The sequence below is a fragment of the Narcine bancroftii genome, chromosome 3 (genome assembly GCF_036971445.1).
Source record: "Narcine bancroftii isolate sNarBan1 chromosome 3, sNarBan1.hap1, whole genome shotgun sequence".
Taxonomy (NCBI): domain Eukaryota; kingdom Metazoa; phylum Chordata; class Chondrichthyes; order Torpediniformes; family Narcinidae; genus Narcine; species Narcine bancroftii.
The window spans coordinates 192,373,220-192,391,679 of NC_091471.1; the positions used below are offsets into that span (position 1 = coordinate 192,373,220).

An 18,460-nucleotide genomic window follows, 5' to 3' on the forward strand; every position below is an offset into this window, starting at 1 on the left:
AGCATGGCAGCGGGGAGGACAGGTAGGGAAAGGGGAGAGCATGGCAGCGGGGAGGAATGCTTGCGTGGTGAAGGGTTGAAGTAAGTTTTAACCGGTTGGGGGCGCAATTTCATTGCTTGCCATCGGCGGTATTTGACATCACGGTCTGTGCCTCAACGTGTGGGCGCCTGCGGGTGTGCACACAAAGGGCCGCCTTTGAATTTCACCCGTGCACTAGAGCTGGGATATCTGTGGTTGTTGCTCCCTTCTGCCACTGGACCAAAAACCTTGCTTCGGCTCCTCGCATTGCCTCGCCCCAGTTCCACAGCTGGAGCGCTAGAAACCGGGCGCGGAGCGGCCGCCCAGGCAGGCGCAGTGGAGGCCGCCGGCCGCTGGAGGGAGGTGTCGCAGAAGCAGAGCTGCATCATTTGAGTGTCATCCGGTAGTTCAGCGCCAAGTTGCCTCATGTGGCTAGAAGAAGGGAGAAGGGAGGGGATTATCGGAAAAAAGGTGCTGGACAGAGTTGGTGCTTCGGATCCCACCACAGTTTTGGAAACTGAATTAATTTAACCAAAGATCTGGCATCGCCCGCCAGCTGGGTTGAATTGTGAGTGGATTTATTCCCCCCCTCCCCCGTGGTTTTAATTCCGGCTCCGCGAACTCGTGCGCTGGCCGAGACCTTCCTGGGCCGGCGCGGCGTGGAGTCCGGGCTGGGGGCGTGTCTGCCCGGCGGCGGTGGGTGGGGGGAAGAGAACAGCATCTAGCAAGGGGGATGGGGGGGAGAACATTCAGCAAGGAGTATGGGGGGGGAGAACAGCATCTAGCAAGGGGGATGGGGGGAGAACATTCAGCAAGGGGGATGGGTGGTGGGAGAACATTGAGCAAGGGGGATGGGGGGGAGAACAGCATCTAGCAAGGGGAATGGGGGGGGGGGGGAAGAACAGCATCTAGTAAGGGGGGATGGGGGGGGAGAACATTCAGAAAGGTGGATGGGGGGAGAACAGCATCTAGCAAGGGGGTTGGGGGGGTGGGAAGAACAGCATCTAGCAAGGGGGTTGGGGGGGTGGGAAGAACAGCATCTAGCAAGGGGGTTTGGGGGGGGAACAGCATCCAGCAAGGGGTATGGGGGGAAGGTGGGAGAAACATCTAGATGGGGGGGGGGGAAGAACAGCATCTAGCAAGGGGAATGGGGGGGGGGAAGAACAGCATCTAGTAAGGGGGATGGGGGGAGAACATTCAGAAAGGTGGAGTGGGGGGGAGAACAGCATCTAGCAAGGGGGTTTGGGGGGGTGGGAAGAACAGCATCTAGCAAGGGGGGTTGGGGGGGTGGGAAGAACAGCATCTAGCAAGGGGGTTGGGGGGGGAACAGCATCCAGCAAGGGGTATGGGGGGAAGGTGGGAGAACAGCATCTAGCAAGGGGATGGGGGGGGAAGAACAGCATCTAGCAAGGGGAATGGGGAGGGGGAGAACAGCATCCAGCAAGGGGGATGGGGGGGAGAACAGCATCTAGCAAGGGGGATGGGGGGGGAGAGAACAGCATCCAGCAAGGGGGATGGGGGAGAACAGCATCTAGCAAGGGGGATGGGGGGAGAACATTCAGATAAGGGTATGGGGGGGAGAACAGCATCCAGCAAGGGGGATGGGGGGGAGAACAGCATCTAGCAAGGGGGATGGGGGGGGAGAGAACAGCATCTAGCAAGGGGGATGGGGGGAGAACATTCAGCAAGGTGTATGGGGGGGGAGAACAGCATCTAGCAAGGGGGATGGGGGGAGAACATTCAGCAAGGGGTATGGGGGGGAGAACAGCATCTAGCAAGGGGGATGGGGTGGAGAACATTCAGCAAGGTGTATGGGGGGGAGAACAGCATCCAGCAAGGGGGATGGGGGGGGAGAGAACAGCATCTAGCAAGGGGGATGGGGGGAGAACATTCAGCAAGGGGTATGGGGGGGAGAACAGCATCTAGCAAGGGGTATGGGGGGGAGAACAGCATCTAGCAAGGGGGATGGGGGGGGAGAACATTCAGAAAGGGGATGGGGGGGAGAACAGCATCCAGCAAGGGGGATGGGGGGGAGAACATTCAGCAAGGGGGATGGGAGGAGGAGAACATTCAGCAAGGGGTATGGGGGGGAGAACAGCATCTAGCAAGGGGGATGGGGGGGAGAACATTCAGCAAGGTGTATGGGGGGGAGAAACAGCATCCAGCAAGGGGGATGGGGGGGGAGAGAACAGCATCTAGCAAGGGGTATGGGGGGGGAGGGGGAGAACAGCATCCATCAAGGGGATGGTGGGGGGGGAAGAACAGCATCTAGCAAGGGGGTTGGGGGGGTGGGAAGAACAGCATCTAGCAAGGGGGTTGGGGGGGTGGGAAGAACAGCATCTAGCAAGGGGGTTGGGGGGGAGAACATTCAGCAAGGTGTATGGGGGGAGAGAACAGCATCCAGCAAGGGGGATGGGGGGAGAACAGCATCTAGCAAGGGGTATGGGGGGGAGAACAGCATCTAGCAAGGGGGGTATGGGGGGGGAGAACATCAGAAAGGGGGATGGGGGGGAGAACAGCATCCAGCTAGGGGGGATGGGGGGGAGAACATTCAGCAAGGGGGATGGGGGGGAGAACATTCAGCAAGGGGTATGGGGGGGAGAACAGCATCCAGCAAGGGGGAGAACAGCATCCAGCAAGGGGGAGAACAGCATCCAGCAAGGGGGAGAACAGCATCCAGCAAGGGGGAGAACAGCATCCAGCAAGGGGGAGAACAGCATCCAGCAAGGGGGAGAACAGCATCCAGCAAGGGGGAGAACAGCATCCAGCAAGGGGGAGAACAGCATCCAGCAAGGGGAGAACAGCATCCAGCAAGGGGAGAACAGCATCCAGCAAGGGGGAGGGGGGAGAACAGCATCCAGCAAGGGGGAGGGGGGAGAACAGCATCCAGCAAGGGGGAGGGGAGGAGAACAGCATCCAGCAAGGGGGAGGGGGGGAGAACAGCATCCAGCAAGGGGGGGAGAACAGCATCCAGCAAGGGGGAGAACAGCATCCAGCAAGGGGGAGAACAGCATCCAGCAAGGGGGAGAACAGCATCCAGCAAGGGGGAGAACAGCATCCAGCAAGGGGGAGAACAGCATCCAGCAAGGGGGAGAACAGCATCCAGCAAGGGGAGAACAGCATCCAGCAAGGGGGAGAACAGCATCCAGCAAGGGGGAGAGAACAGCATCCAGCAAGGGGGAGAACAGCATCCAGCAAGGGGGAGAGAACAGCATCCAGCAAGGGGAGAGAACAGCATCCAGCAAGGGGGAGAACAGCATCCAGCAAGGGGGAGAACAGCATCCAGCAAGGGGGAGAACAGCATCCAGCAAGGGGGAGAACAGCATCCAGCAAGGGGGAGAACAGCATCCAGCAAGGGGGGGAGAACAGCATCCAGCAAGGGGGAGAACAGCATCCAGCAAGGGGGAGAACAGCATCCAGCAAGGGGAGGAGAACAGCATCCAGCAAGGGGGAGAACAGCATCCAGCAAGGGGGAGAACAGCATCCAGCAAGGGGGAGAACAGCATCCAGCAAGGGGGAGAACAGCATCCAGCAAGGGGGAGAACAGCATCCAGCAAGGGGGAGAACAGCATCCAGCAAGGGGGAGAACAGCATCCAGCAAGGGGGAGAACAGCATCCAGCAAGGGGGAGAACAGCATCCAGCAAGGTGGAGAACAGCATCCAGCAAGGGGGAGTACAGCATCCAGCAAGGGGGTTGGGGGGGGGAGAACAGCATCCAGCAAGGGGGTTGGGGGGGAGAACAGCATCAAGCAAGGGGTGAGAACAGCATCCAGCAAGGGGGAGAACAGCATCCAGCAAGGGGGAGAACAGCATCCAGCAAGGGGGAGAACAGCATCCAGCAAGGGGGAGAGAACAGCATCCAGCAAGGGGGGAGAACAGCATCCAGCAAGGGGGGAGAACAGCATCCAGCAAGGGGGAGAACAGCATCCAGCAAGGGGGAGAACAGCATCCAGCAAGGGGGAGAAACAGCAACCAGCAAGGGGAGAACAGCATCCAGCAAGGGGGAGAACAGCATCCAGCAAGGGGGAGAACAGCATCCAGCAAGGGGGAGAACAGCATCCAGCAAGGGGAGAACAGCATCCAGCAAGGGGGAGAACAGCATCCAGCAAGGGGGAGAACAGCATCCAGCAAGGGGGAGAACAGCATCCAGCAAGGGGGAGAACAGCATCCAGCAAGGGGGAGAACAGCATCCAGCAAGGGGGAGAACAGCATCCAGCAAGGGGGAGAACAGCATCCAGCAAGGGGAGAACAGCATCCAGCAAGGGGGAGAACAGCATCCAGCAAGGGGGAGAACAGCATCCAGCAAGGGGGGAGAACAGCATCCAGCAAGGGGGAGAACAGCATCCAGCAAAGGGGGAGAACAGCATCCAGCAAGGGGGAGAACAGCATCCAGCAAGGGGGAGAACAGCATCCAGCAAGGGGGAGAACAGCATCCAGCAAGGGGGAGAACAGCATCCAGCAAGGGGGAGAACAGCATCCAGCAAGGGGGAGAACAGCATCCAGCAAGGGGGAGAACAGCATCCAGCAAGGGGGAGAACAGCATCCAGCAAGGGGGAGAACAGCATCCAGCAAGGGGGAGAACAGCATCCAGCAAGGGGGAGAACAGCATCCAGCAAGGGGGAGAACAGCATCCAGCAAGGGGGAGAACAGCATCCAGCAAGGGGGAGAACAGCATCCAGCAAGGGGGAGAACAGCATCCAGCAAGGGGGAGAACAGCATCCAGCAAGGGGGAGAACAGCATCCAGCAAGGGGGAGTACAGCATCCAGCAAGGGGGTTGGGGGGGGAGAACAGCATCCAGCAAGGGGGTTGAGGGGGGGAGAACAGCATCCAGCAAGGGGGTTGGGGGGGGAGAACAGCATCCAGCAAGGGGGTTGGGGGGGGGAGAACAGCATCCAGCAAGGGGGTTGGGGGGGGGGGAGAACAGCATCCAGCAAGGGGGTTGGGGGGGGAGAACAGCATCCAGCAAGGGGGTTGGGGGGGGAGAACAGCATCCAGCAAGGGGGTTGGGGGGGGAGAACAGCATCCAGCAAGGGGGTTGGGGGGGGAGATCAGCATCCAGCAAGGGGGTTGCGGGGAGAACAGCATCCCGCAAGGGGGTTGGGGGGAGAACAGCATCCCGCAAGGGGGTTGGGGGGAGAACAGCATCCAGCAAGGGGGTTGGGGGGGGAGAACAGCATCCAGCCAAGGGGGTTGGGGGGGAGAACAGCATCCAGCAAGGGGGTTGGGGGGGGAGAACAGCATCCAGCAAGGGGGTTGGGGGGGGAGAACAGCATCCAGCAAGGGGGTTGGGGGAGGGGAACAGCATCCAGCAAGGGGGTTGGGGGAGGGGAACAGCATCCAGCAAGGGGGTTGGGGGGGGGGGGAACAGCATCCAGCAAGGGGGTTGGGGGGGGGGGAACAGCATCCAGCAAGGGGGTTGGGGGGGGAGAACAGCATCCAGCAAGGGGGTTGGGGGGGGAGAACAGCATCCAGCAAGGGGGTTGGGGGGGGAGAACAGCATCCAGCAAGGGGGTTGGGGGGGGAGAACAGCATCCAGCAAGGGGGTTGGGGGGGGAGATCAGCATCCAGCAAGGGGGTTGGGGGGAGAACAGCATCCCGCAAGGGGGTTGGGGGGAGAACAGCATCCCGCAAGGGGGTTGGGGGGAGAACAGCATCCAGCAAGGGGGATTGAGTGGTCAGACGAGAGGGTTGGGGGGGATCCAGGCGAGAGGGTAGGGGAGATCCAGGCGAGAGGGTAGGGGGGGATCCTGGTGAGCGGGTAGGGGAGATGCAATCACCCAGGCGAGAGGGTAGGGGAGAACCAGTGATCCAGGCAAGAGGGTGGAGGGATCCAGTGATTCAGGCAAGAGGGGGGGGATCCAGTGATCCAGGCAAGAGGGTAGGGGTGATCCAGTGATCCAGGCGAGAGGCTCAGGGTGATCCAGGCGAGAGGGTAGGGGAGAACCAGTGATCCAGGCAAGAGGGTGGAGGGATCCAGTGATTCAGGCAAGAGGGGGGGGGGGATCCAGTGATCCAGGCAAGAGGGTAGGGGTGATCCAGTGATCCAGGTGAGAGGCTCAGGGTGATCCAGGCGAGAGGGTAGGGGTGATCCAGTGATCCAGGGGAGAGGGTAGTGGTCATCCAGTCATCCAGGTGAGAGGATAGGGGAGAACCCATGATGCAGACGAGAGGGTGGGGGATCCTGTGATCCAGGCAAGAGGGTAGGGGGATTTAGTGATCTTCAAGGGAGAGGGTGAACCAGTGAACATCATGCAGGGAGGAGGAGCCAGTGATCAAATGGGGAAGGGAATCCAGTGATGCAGGCAAGAGGGTGGTATTTCTTTACTTCCTGCAGATATGCATAACAATTAACAGGGAACAATAAGAGTGAGCCCTTCCCAGACCAAGATGGGATATTTATTCTGGTGGGAAAATCTCTATAGAGAATTTTTTTTGGTTATCAAATCACTGTTTATTGCCACTGACCACCCATAACAACTACTGACCACAGATTGAGAAACACTGATTTAAGAGATGACAAGATATTATTAAGCTATTTCCTTTTGAAGAAGTTTGACATTTAAGGAAGAGTTACAGTCCATGAACTACTCGCTTTAGTTGCCCATTCAGAGCCAGCTCTTCAGCGCTTGACGTCCTGTTTTGCGGAAACTGCCAAAATGTTTGGCCTGGAAGTCAGCCTGAAGAAAACTGAGGTCCTCCATCAGCCAGCTCCCCACCATGACTACCAGCCCCCCCACATCTCCATCAGGCACACAAAACTCAAAACGGTCAACCAGTTTACCTATCTCGGCTGCACCATTTCATCAGATGCAAGGATCGACAACGAGATAGACAACAGACTCGCCAAGGCAAATAGCGCCTTTGGAAGACTACACAAAAGAGTCTGGAAAAACAACCAACTGAAAAACCTGACAAAGATAAGCGTATACAGAGCCGTTGTCATACCCACACTCCTGTTCGTCTCCGAATCATGGGTCCTCTACCGGCATCACCTACGGCTCCTAGAACGCTACCACCAGCGTTGTCTCCGCTCCATCCTCAACATTCATTGGAGCGCTTTCATCCCTAACGTCGAAGTACTCGAGATGGCAGAGGCCGACAGCATTGAGTCCACGCTGCTGAAGATCCAGCTGCGCTGGGTGGGTTACGTCTCCAGAATGGAGGATCATCGCCTTCCCAAGATCGTGTTATATGGCGAGCTCTCCACTGGCCACCGTGCACCAAAGAAAAGATACAAGGACTGCCTAAAGAAATCTCCAGGTGCCTGCCACATTGACCACCGCCAGTGGGCTGATATCGCCTCAAACCGTGCATCTTGGCGCCTCACAGTTCGGCGGGCAGCAACCTCCTTTGAAGAAGACCACAGAGCCCACCTCACTGTCAAAAGACAAAGGAGGAAAAACCCAACACCCAACCCCAACCAACCAATTTTACCTTGCAACTGCTGCAACCGTGTCTGCCTGTCCCGCATCGGACCTGTCAGCCACAAACGAGCCTGCAGCTGATGTGGACATTTACCCCTTCCATAAATCTTCGTCCGCGAAGCCAAGCCAAAGAAAGAAGACAGTTAAACTATGATCCTACATCCTCTGTTCTTTGCCAGACTTGAAACAATTGGAACCTACTAAATTTTACTTCTTTTATCCTAGCAAATGTTTTTTTTTAAGCAGTGTACCCCCCCCCCCCCTCCCGCATTTAGGGTTTCAATTGCCTGCAGTCCAAAAATATTAAATGGGAAATTCCAGAAATAACCAATCCATAAGTTTTAAATTGCACGCTGTTCTGAGTAGCATGATGAGATCTTGTGCCATCCCACCTGCGATGCGAATCATCCGCTTGTCCAGCGTATCCACGCTGTATACGCTACCTGCCCATTAGTCAATTAGTGGCTGTCTTGGTTATCAGATCAACTGTTGCAGTATCGTGGTGCTTGTGTTCCAAATCTATAGGGTTTGAAGTCCAGTACTGTCTGCAGTTTCAGGCATTCTCTGGCGATCTTGGAACATATCCTCCATGGATGGGGTGGGTGGGGGGGGGGGTGGGATATCTACTGTACACAGTAGTATAATTTTTTCCAATCAACCCTGGTGAGTTTCAACTTGTTGGTTTCATTTTGTGGGAAGGTTCCAGTCGACAGCTTGGACTACTTTCCAGCGGCAAACCTACCACATTCTTGACACCAAGTGCTCACAGCACAGCTAGGTGCACCTAGATTTCAGATTTATTGATATCACATACTACCCTGGGATTTTTTTTACTGTGGACGAGATAGAATTACCACTGAATAGTAGAGCAAAAAAAACTGTGCACAATGTACACAAGTAAACAAAGAAATGTAAGCAAACTAGCAGTGCAATACAGAGAGAAAAAAATCAATTAAATGGATAAGTAAGAGTCCTTAAATGAGTCCCTGATAGAGTTTGTCGTTGAGTAGTCTGATGGTGGAGGGGAAACAGCTGGTCCTGAACCTGGTGGTGCAAGGCTTGTGGCACCTGTTCCTCTTTCCTGAACAGAGCATGTGCTGGGGATGTGGATCCTTGATGATCGTTGCTGCTGCTCCGATGACAGGGTTACCTGCATGGATAATTAAAACCACCCAACACATTTTCATTGTTCATATTTTGCACTGTTTGCATTTCCAACAGAAACAATTTTTTGATGAATAATAATTTACTCTTTGGAAGGGCAGAATTTTTCGTACATTTCCGAATCAGAATTTATTGTGATGAACATGTCATGAAATTCGGTGAATGCAGCAGCGTTATAGAGCAGACGTACATATTATAACCACCTTACAACATTACTATAATTTTTTTAAAATGCACGAAAAGTAAGACAGTACCTTTGGTTCGTTGATTATTCAGGAATGTGATGGCAGTGGGGAAGAAGCTGTCCTTGTGCTGTTGAGTGTTTGGTATTTAGGCTCCTGTACCTTTTTCCTGCTTGTAGCAGAATGAAGAGGGCATGGCCTGCGTGGTGGGGGGACTTTGAGGATGGGAGTCTTTGCGGATAGAGGCTGCTTTTCATAAGACTCGCCTCATGTAGGTGTCCTCGATGGAGTGAAGTCTAGTGCTTATGATGGAGTTGGTGCGTCCATACCATGCAATGATGCAATCAGTCAGAATGCTCTCCGTGGTACACCTGTAGATGTTTACGAGCTCCTTTGGTGTCATACTGAACAGCCTCAGACACCTCATAACATTGATCGCATCAATGTGGAGGCTCCAGCACAGATCCTTGGCGATGTTGACATCCAGGTATTTGAAGTTCTTGACCCTCTCCACTACTGAGCCCTCGATGCGGACTGGGTCGTGTTCCTGGACTCCTGGAGTCCACAATTATCTCCTTGATTTTGCTAATGTTGAGTGCAAGGTTGTTGTTACACCATTCATTGAGCTGATTTATCTCCCTCCTGTACACTTCCTCATTGCCATTTGTGATTCTGTCGGCAACCGTGGTGTCATTGGCAATCTTCTAGATAGCATTGGAATTGTGCCTGGCCACACAGACATAGGTGTATAATGAGTAGAGCAATGGGCTAAGCACACATTCTTGGGATGCACCTGTGTTGATGATCAGTGAGGAGGAGACATTGTTTCTGATTCGTACTGACTGGTCTTTAAATGAGAAAGTCATGGATCAGTTTCAGAGGGGTTACAGAGGCCTAGAGTTTGTAAGCTTTATGTCCAGCACTAAGGGAATAATGGTATTGACGGCCGACTATAGTCGATGAAGGGCAGCCGTATGTATGAGTTACTGTTTTCGAGGTGATCCAGAGCTGAGTGGAGAGCCAGTGATATTGCATATGCCGTGGAACAATTAGTTACCATCATTTGTTTGCTTCTTAGCCACAAATGATAAACTAAATCTAGTGATGGTACACAGTCTTTCTTAGTGTGTTTCAGTGATGGTGGTGAATAATGGATATAATATTTGCATGCTTTGCTTCTCTGAAGCAAACCAATTTGCATTTACTAACTAAATGTAATCTCTTTCAGGATTTTCAATTAAATGTCTTTTCGTGGAGGTAGGGGTGGCCGGAGAGGCGGAAGAGGCGGCGGATTTGGAGGCGGAAGAGGCGGCGGATTTGGAGGCGGAAGAGGCGGCGGATTTGGAGGAGGAAGAGGCCGAGGTGGCGGTGGAGGGTTCCGAGGTGGTGGGCGAGGAGGCTTCAATAGAGGATTTGATCAGGGGCCTCCTGAAAGGGTCGTAGGTATGTAAAAACAATGTATTATACTGAACTGGCCTTAAGCAAGATTTAATTGTATTTCAGATAAATATTTTAAATCACTCGGCAGCATGTAATTTGTCTACTTATAAAGAAAAATCTTTCCAATGAAGAAGGCTGGCTGCTTGAAAATATGAGGAACTGTTTGGTCTTTGTAACAGAAACAACACAACAGGGAGATGATTGGATTTTTTGGAGCATCTCTAATAAGTCCCTTTGAAGAGCACGTTCTGCTTTTAGATGCAATAGGTCTTCTCGTTTCTCTTATTCATGGCTGGCTGTAACAGTTGTAATGACCTGCAGTAGTATCTGTGAAGTAATGCTCCAATGACTTCCTTGCTCTTTAGACCTTGCAGCCTGAATATTTCCATCAAATTAATGCAGTGGATTAAATTTTAGTTGATTCCAGCCTTTTAATCATATGAATACCACGGGTCTTTCTGAAGTTTTAAATCTAGTTTGGATTTGCAGCATTTGCCTTGTTTAAAAATCCTTTAAAGTAAACTTTGGATGGTGCAGTAATTTGGCAGTTTTGTAAGACTGGATTCAAATTGAAAATGAACAAAACAAATAATAATTGAAAGAAAAAGTTGCCACAAATGGTTTATAATTGTTGATGTGCAGATTGAATGTGGTTGTGCCTTAACATTTTGCTACCTTTGTATAGAATTGGGATATTTCTTGCATCCATGTGAAGATGATATTGTTTGCAAGTGCAGCTCAGAAGAAAATAAAATCCCGTATTTCAATGCACCAGTTTACTTGGAAAACAAAGAACAAATTGGAAAAGTTGATGAAATATTTGGACAGCTAAGAAATTTTGTATCCTTTTCTGACTTTGTGCTGGGAACTTCCTGGACTAGTAGAACATTCTTGAGTTACTTTTGAAGGCATTGTATCAGCCATTGCTTTCTTTGACAGCTTGTATTGGTTTCAGGAAAACATCACATATTAGCAGTTATATCCACATCCTTGCTAATATTGTTTTCTCTACTGATCACAAGGGTAAGAATCTTGGATGAAAATTCACCAATGCCACAGATCTGGGGTTCCAAGGTCCTATTTTATATTTTGCAGTTCCCAGCAAGTTCTTGCAGAACTGCTTTCTCCATCACAGCTTTTGAAAAGTATCTGCTTTGTCTGAGATTATTAATTTGTGCCGAATTGAGATGTGAGCCCTCCATCACAAAGAGCCGCAACTGTGTCGGAGACCATTCCTTCTCTATTCAGTCCAAATTCTCTGCACTGCCACTAATTATTGATGCAGCTCGTGTTTATTTTTTTTTCAGCACTAAGCATCTGCCTTGTTTGAAGTCGAGCTGTTGTGACTTTCATTCTTGCGTGTGATGAAGCCAGACGCTGTGAAGGATAGAATTTCATAGCTATTTGCGCAGTGTCCATTAGTTGAATGAAATACTCCAGTTTACAAGATTATTGAATGAGCATTTTTCGCTAGAACATTGAAATTTGAGAATGATCAGTTTTGCGTGGCATTGGAGTTTAAAGCACAATTTATGTCATCACAAATTGATGTTCTTTTTCTCTTTCACGATTCACTTATACATTTTAAAATCTGTATTTATCTTTCTCTCAACTCTTATTGAATTAGCTGTGCTGCTTTAATTTGGGGGAAGAAAGGGGAGGTCAGAAATCTCCAGTTGGGAAGAAAATGTACGAGGGGGTTTATTGTTTATTTATGGCTGATGACTTACAGAATAAATATTTTGAGGCAAGATGGAAATTTAAAATTTTGTATAATTCCATTGATCTGTCCATTCATAAGAATTCTTTGCAGTGTATTTTATTTTCAAATTATATAAACTAAAACAAGTATAATATATTAATATATTAATCATATTAAACTATCATATATTATATTCGTATTAAACTATAAGTATAATATTAAACTAATTTCTTGTTGCTTAAAATTACTGAAGAATATTGCTAGCTAGTTTATCCTTAACTGAAAATCCTAGTACTTTTCAGTTAAATTGTCAGGAAACATGAATGCTAGTTCCTTTAGGCGACCACAGAAGGTAGGTTTTATTTCAAAAATTAACTTTGAAGTAATTTATAGCAAACTATACTGTGAAATTGACCTCTTTCCCATTTGTAGTTTTTGTTAACTGCAGTTCTTCAATTCTTGCCATTTGGGTTTTTTTTATCAGTTAGATCAGCAACATGTCCAGCAATTTTTTTGTTAAAAGCAAATTATATTTTTGAAAACACTGTTTTTATAAAAGCATACAGCACAATAACAGGCCCTTCCGGCTTGCAGACCTCTGCTGCCCAAGTATACCAATTACTGGAGGAAACTGGAAGCCCCCCCAAAGGAAACACATGCATACATGGGGAAAGCGTACAAACTTTTTACAGACAGCAATGCATTCTAAACCCTGATCACTGGCACTGTAATAGCATGGTGCTAATCTTACTGCCATTTTGGGTACTCTTAACAATATTTGGGGATGTGCACACCCTTGTGCCTCCCACTGTAAAATGGTCTTGGGCTAAAGGGCCTAGTTTATGCTGTTTATATTATTTTGTGATTAGACCCTCAAAGTCCAAATGTACTGCATTCTCTGATATTTATCTATTCTGCCAGTTGCAACCTCCTCAATTTCAAATAACATTAAACATGACCTCTGTTCATTGTAAGTACACTGTTAATATATCTTTCATAGGTTGTAGTATTTTCCCTTCCACAACATCAATTTTACTACCCCTCTCTAAATTGAAGTTGCATTTGCTACTTTTCACTCAGTATGAATAGTTTTGAGATATTTCACTGGTCATCATCAGATTAGCTATTAGTCCTATTTAATTTCTCAAGTACTCATTTTTCTACATCTGTTGTTCACTATTTCTGGGTGTAATTTTTAATTCCTTTGTATATGAAGGCACAAACAAAATAGTTTACATGCTATTAGTCTCCCCAATATAATTTTTATTCTCAGCCTGTAAGGAAGCTACTTTAACTAATGCTAATCATTTTCTTTCCATGGAGAGAGAAAAGTTATTGCATTCATCTTGTGTTTCTCACTGTATTACTTCATGTTTTTTGTTCCATGTCCTTACCCATGCCTTTTATGTCTTTTCGCTGAACTACATTTTCCTAATCCCAAGGGCTTTCTCCTTGCCTTGGCAACATTTTATACTTTTACCTTTTTTTCAGTACCACCTTTAACATTCTTGTCAGGTGCATTTGGATCATTTTTCTTGTTGGGTGTTGTACTCCAAAAGAAATATATTCCCTTTCATACTTGAACAGTTTGTATGTTTAGATTAAAGTTCTCTGCTTTGGATTGAATTAAATCACTTTTAATCTTTGAGTAAAATGTTATAATTTTACAATTATTCTTCTCTTAAAGCCTTCAACCACAAAATAATTAATTAATTAACCTTTTGTCATTGCACAAAATTGAATCAAAATTACACAGAGTCATGTTCAAGTTCTCCATGCTGCGTTATGTGCTGTTGTGATGGCTACAATTAAGATGTCTAAGCATTTGAAAAAATGGGGATCACCTGTGGATTAAGATTAGGATGCCATAAGCCGCAATAATTGGATACCTCAAGGGAATGTCCTTCTTCCAATGTTCCTTGATGTGATTATTAATCATGCCTTTCGGCACTAACAATCAAGAACCAATGAAGCAAACAAAGTCCTTCAAAAACATCTAGGTCACTGATGGGAGATTTAACTGCAACGATTGAATGTTGCCCAAAGAAGGAACAACAACCAAAGACAGCAAATGCCATGGTTACTTGTGCAAACTACCTGGGAAGCAGAATATTATGTTTTTTATTCTGTGGCGAGAAGAATTAATGTGAGCTAAATTTTAACTAGTCACTGACTGGCAACTATCTGCAGAAAGTTGCAATCAAGATTGAAACACACATTAACATAATCCGCAAATTTCTAAGTACTGCTTGAGGTGTTCACAGTGGGATACCACAGACTGTCTACCCCTATGCTCATACACTTTTACCACTGAGCATTGTGCTTTGGTCAGATCGGGAAAATTATTTATATAAAGCCTGTTAGCGTGTAGCTGAACTTACTAGTGGCCACTCACATAGCCATTTTAAATTCATTCCACATTCAATGAAATATTGTCTGGCCTCAAACATTTGAAGAAGCTAAAACACCCAGAGTTTGTGCAATTTGGTGGTAATCTGAGCCTATCTCATTGCACCAGTGTATGCTTCGATACCTCTCTGAACTCCTCACAGACTGCAAGAAACTCATGGACATGCTGCACTTGCCTTGTTAATGTTGATAGCGATGACAAATGAAATAAAGTCTGTTTCAAAACTCATTCAAGACCCGGCGTCAGATCCTACGGATTTTTGCAATTTTGAAGGACGTGATCCAGACAAACCAAGCAATGTGTTTCAGGTGATGCAACCATTCCGGGCACGAGTGCCAAGGGGACCTCCCTGCCAATGAATTTATCCTTTTCAATTAAACAATGCACTATTTGATCGAGACATCTTCGAGATAAAGTACCCCTTTGAGAAAGCCAGGCAGTAACTTGTGAAGCTCCATCTCAATTCATAAATATTGCTGCAAAAGAATCAAAAAAATTCACTATTGTATCTTCCTCTTGGAGGTCAATGAATGCAGTTTCTTATGTAAACTTAACCTTCTTCCAAATGTGCTTTATTTCATTTTTCATTTCCTTCCAGTTCTACATTGATCCATCAAAACTACTGCCACTTCAGCGATTTTTGCCTCGACCAGTTGCTGAAAAAAGCTCGGGGAGGGGAGGACGTGGTGGACGTGGTGTTCGAGGTGGAAGGGTTGGTAAGAACCGTTCCACAGATTGAATCAATAATGTATCTGCGCCAGCACCTTTTACTATATTAATGTTGTATACATGTCAAGACATTTCACAGCAGGGAGATGCTTGGTCATAAATGTCAGTTTCAAAGAATGTAATAAAAGAGAGGGCGGTAGAAAGACCTGAGGAGAGAATTTAGGAGCTCGCTGCATAGGAAGGGAAGAAATCACCCAATTCATGGATTAAAATAGGGATAAGTGAAGCTAAAACTGGAGGAGTGCAAATATCTGAGGAAAATTGATGGACTGATTAGAGTTATGGTGATAAGGTGAGGCAAAAGAGAGATGAAAACAAAAATGGAGACTTCTTAACCAGAAGTCATCGTAGACCAGCAAACATCAGTGGAGAGAAAAAGGATAATGTACTTTAAGATGTGCAACAGGGTTTGGAAAGACCTCAAGGAGAGGAGGGTGAAATAGTGAATTGCAGAGATAAGTATTAGGAAATAGGGTGTTAGCAACAGACCATCGGAGGAAGTTTCATAAATTGGGCATCTCACTATAAACCAGAGAATGTATTTTATTTCTTTTTCTAGGTGGAGCTCCATACTTAGTCAAATGTGCTAGTATTTTATCTGGCATGGCTGATGGTGTGTCTAACAATGAAGCATTAAATGCAATAATTGTGTGTGGGGCTCTTTCTCAATGTACGTGAAAGGAAGTATTTCAAAAGAGCACATGTACTGATAGGATTACAAATAATCATAATTTTTAAATAAATTTAACTAGGCTGATCACTGATTAACCCCAACACAAGAAAATCAACCAACTGCAGTCATTTAATCAGGTAAAATTTGTATGTGAATCTTGAAGCACATTTGAAGATGATGTTGTTTGGAAAATGCTCATCATGTTTTTGTCAAATTTAAGTTTAATTGTTGAAATAACTGTCATTAGAAATTTTCATTTTATGAGCTATTAGTAGTGAATACAAGTTTTGAAAAGTAAGAAACTAATCTTTGTATTTTTGATTTTTATCCAGGTGGTTTTAGAGGAGGCAGAAGTGGTGGTTCTAGAGGAGGCAGAGGTGCAGGAGGAGGGCGCGGCTTTAGAGGTAGACAATAAAACCTGCCTTGTACATTGCTTATTTACACTCAGTTCCTTGCACTCTGGACGGGTTAAATTTAAAATGGATATTTTAAAAAAAATTCTTGTGATACCAATGGAAGTTAGCAACCGATGAAGAGTCCACTTGTCCATCACAGCAGAAAAGGAAGCGCTGCTTTACAGTATTCTGAAACTATTGTCACTGCTCCACGGCCCTCATTAGAGCACTGCACCTTCCCTTACATATTTACCCAATCACCTCTTGAAATAAACATTGATCTATACCTAAATGACATCATGTGGATTCAATATTACAATGGACCTTTGTATAACAAATAATTATATTTTAATTTTGAATCACTTAAACTAGTAATTTTACATTGGGGTGAAACACGAAAGTCTGCAGACTCTTGTGATTGTAAAAATGTTGGAGGAACTCAGCAGGTCTCGCAACGTCCATTGGATGTAAAGATATATAATTAACGTTTCGGGCCTGAGCCCCTTGTCATGGTATGAGCAAAAAGCAGGCAGGTGCCTAAATAAAAAGGCTGGGGGAGGAGGAACACAGACTTAAAGGCATAAGGCGATAATTGGATGTTGTCCTCGACAACAGTCTCAACTAGTCCCCCTCTACCACCTAGCTGCTTTGTCCAATGTTCAATAACTTCTATCCCACTTCCTCCAAGTCAAAAGGTACTTGCATGGTTCCCAGCTATGCCTGCCTCTCTGTGGGCAATATGCAATCCATGCTACATGCCTACACAGACAAGGCTTCTCAACTCTTCTTTCACTTCATTGACGACTAAAATGGTGCTCCCTCATGCACCCACGATGACTTTATCCATTTTGCTCCCAACTTTCACCCTGACCTCAAATTCACTTCTTTCAACTCTATTAGCCCTCTGTCCTTTCTCGATCTCACTGTCTCCATCTTGGGAGACAAACTCGACGGAATTTTCAACAGCCCCATCAACTCCCACAGCTATCTCAACTATACCTAGTCACACCCTGTCTCTTGTAAGGATTCTATTCCTTTTTCACAACTCCTCCGTCTCCATCGCATCTGCTCCCAGAATGAGATATTCCATGAGAGATCCTCCGAGATGCCCTCTTTCTTCAAAATGTATGGGTTCCCTTCTACCAGCAACTGGACCTTCACGCTCACAACCTTCATTACCCACACATCTGCCCTGGCCCCCTCCACCCATACGTGCAACAAATCTTTCATTTTCCCAGGTTTTCAATCACATCTGTGCGGGTGGTGACTTTCCACAGCAGTGCTTTCCTTTTTCTCCAACAGTGGCTTTCCACCATTCGTGTGCGATCAACCACATTTCCCTCTTTCACTTCTTCTCTCACTCACTCCTAAACTGAACAAGGATCAAATTCCCCTTACCCTTGCTTCTACCTCACCAATTTCTACATTCCTTAAGTTCCCTTTTCAGCATTCTGAAGAGCTGTTTATACTGTCATCTTTGGTTCTTTTGTTTGTCATCTCCATCAGTTGCACCTTGTACACTTTGCTGTGAAATTGTGAATTGCAGATGAAGCATCTGTCTTTTCTCCTCTTCACTTTCAACTCTTCAGAAATTCAGACAGTCTTTTCTGATACAACAGTGATTCATGTTCTCCGCTTCCTATTTAATGTGTTGTATTCAACTGATGGTCTGTATCCTTTCTTTCTTCCCCTTAGGTGGTGGCAGAAGGTGAACATGAATATTTAAAAATTGGGAAGCAACCTTCAAATGCAGTTTCTACAACTTCATGCTTTTGGATTTATGGGACTGTACAAGCTGGAGACTATTTTACATCTGATACATCGTTTTGTGTTTCCATAGTAATCACATGTGTAATACTTTAATAGTTTGGAAGTTCAAGAAGGTCCAGCTTTTATGTAATTTTTTTTGTATTCACGAAGTTCAGAACATACTTCTGCAGAAGTATAAAAGTAGTAATTTGTATTTTATTCAATAAATTTTGCAAAGTTCCACTGATATAAAAGTACTTGTTTTATAACTAAATAACACACACTGCAATAATTATTCAGTGAAATGTGTTTTGGGGGGGAGGGGCGTGGCGAGATAGCGTAGGAAGAAGACGTGCAATTCCACCTCTCCCCAGTTGAACTAATTAATACCCAAGTTTTGAAAGTTATAAAAAATAGTTTTTAAGGGTGTCTAAAAAGTGAAGAGTGAAAATGACTGCAAATGTGAAGAAGACTAAAGCTCAACTACAGAAGAAATGACCTTATAAAAGTGTCGAAGAATTGAGGCCTACTCACCAGGTTGAAGCCACAGAGTCGTCAGAATTAATCCCCAAG

At 47.0% G+C, this 18,460-nt stretch overlaps 1 protein-coding gene across 1 annotated transcript; it reads left to right on the forward strand.

Annotated features, from left to right (window-relative positions):
* Window positions 1–201: 201 nt before the first annotated feature.
* On the forward strand, window positions 202–18,127 carry gar1 (GAR1 homolog, ribonucleoprotein). The gene is made up of 7 exons (XM_069926167.1): window positions 202–586; window positions 10,018–10,232; window positions 10,915–11,069; window positions 12,224–12,283; window positions 14,940–15,057; window positions 16,076–16,147; window positions 17,834–18,127. Exons 2-7 carry the CDS (start codon window positions 10,031–10,033, stop codon window positions 17,848–17,850), a joined length of 624 nt encoding a protein of 207 aa, XP_069782268.1. The 5' UTR covers window positions 202–586; window positions 10,018–10,030; the 3' UTR covers window positions 17,851–18,127.
* The last annotated feature ends 333 nt before the right edge of the window (window positions 18,128–18,460 follow it).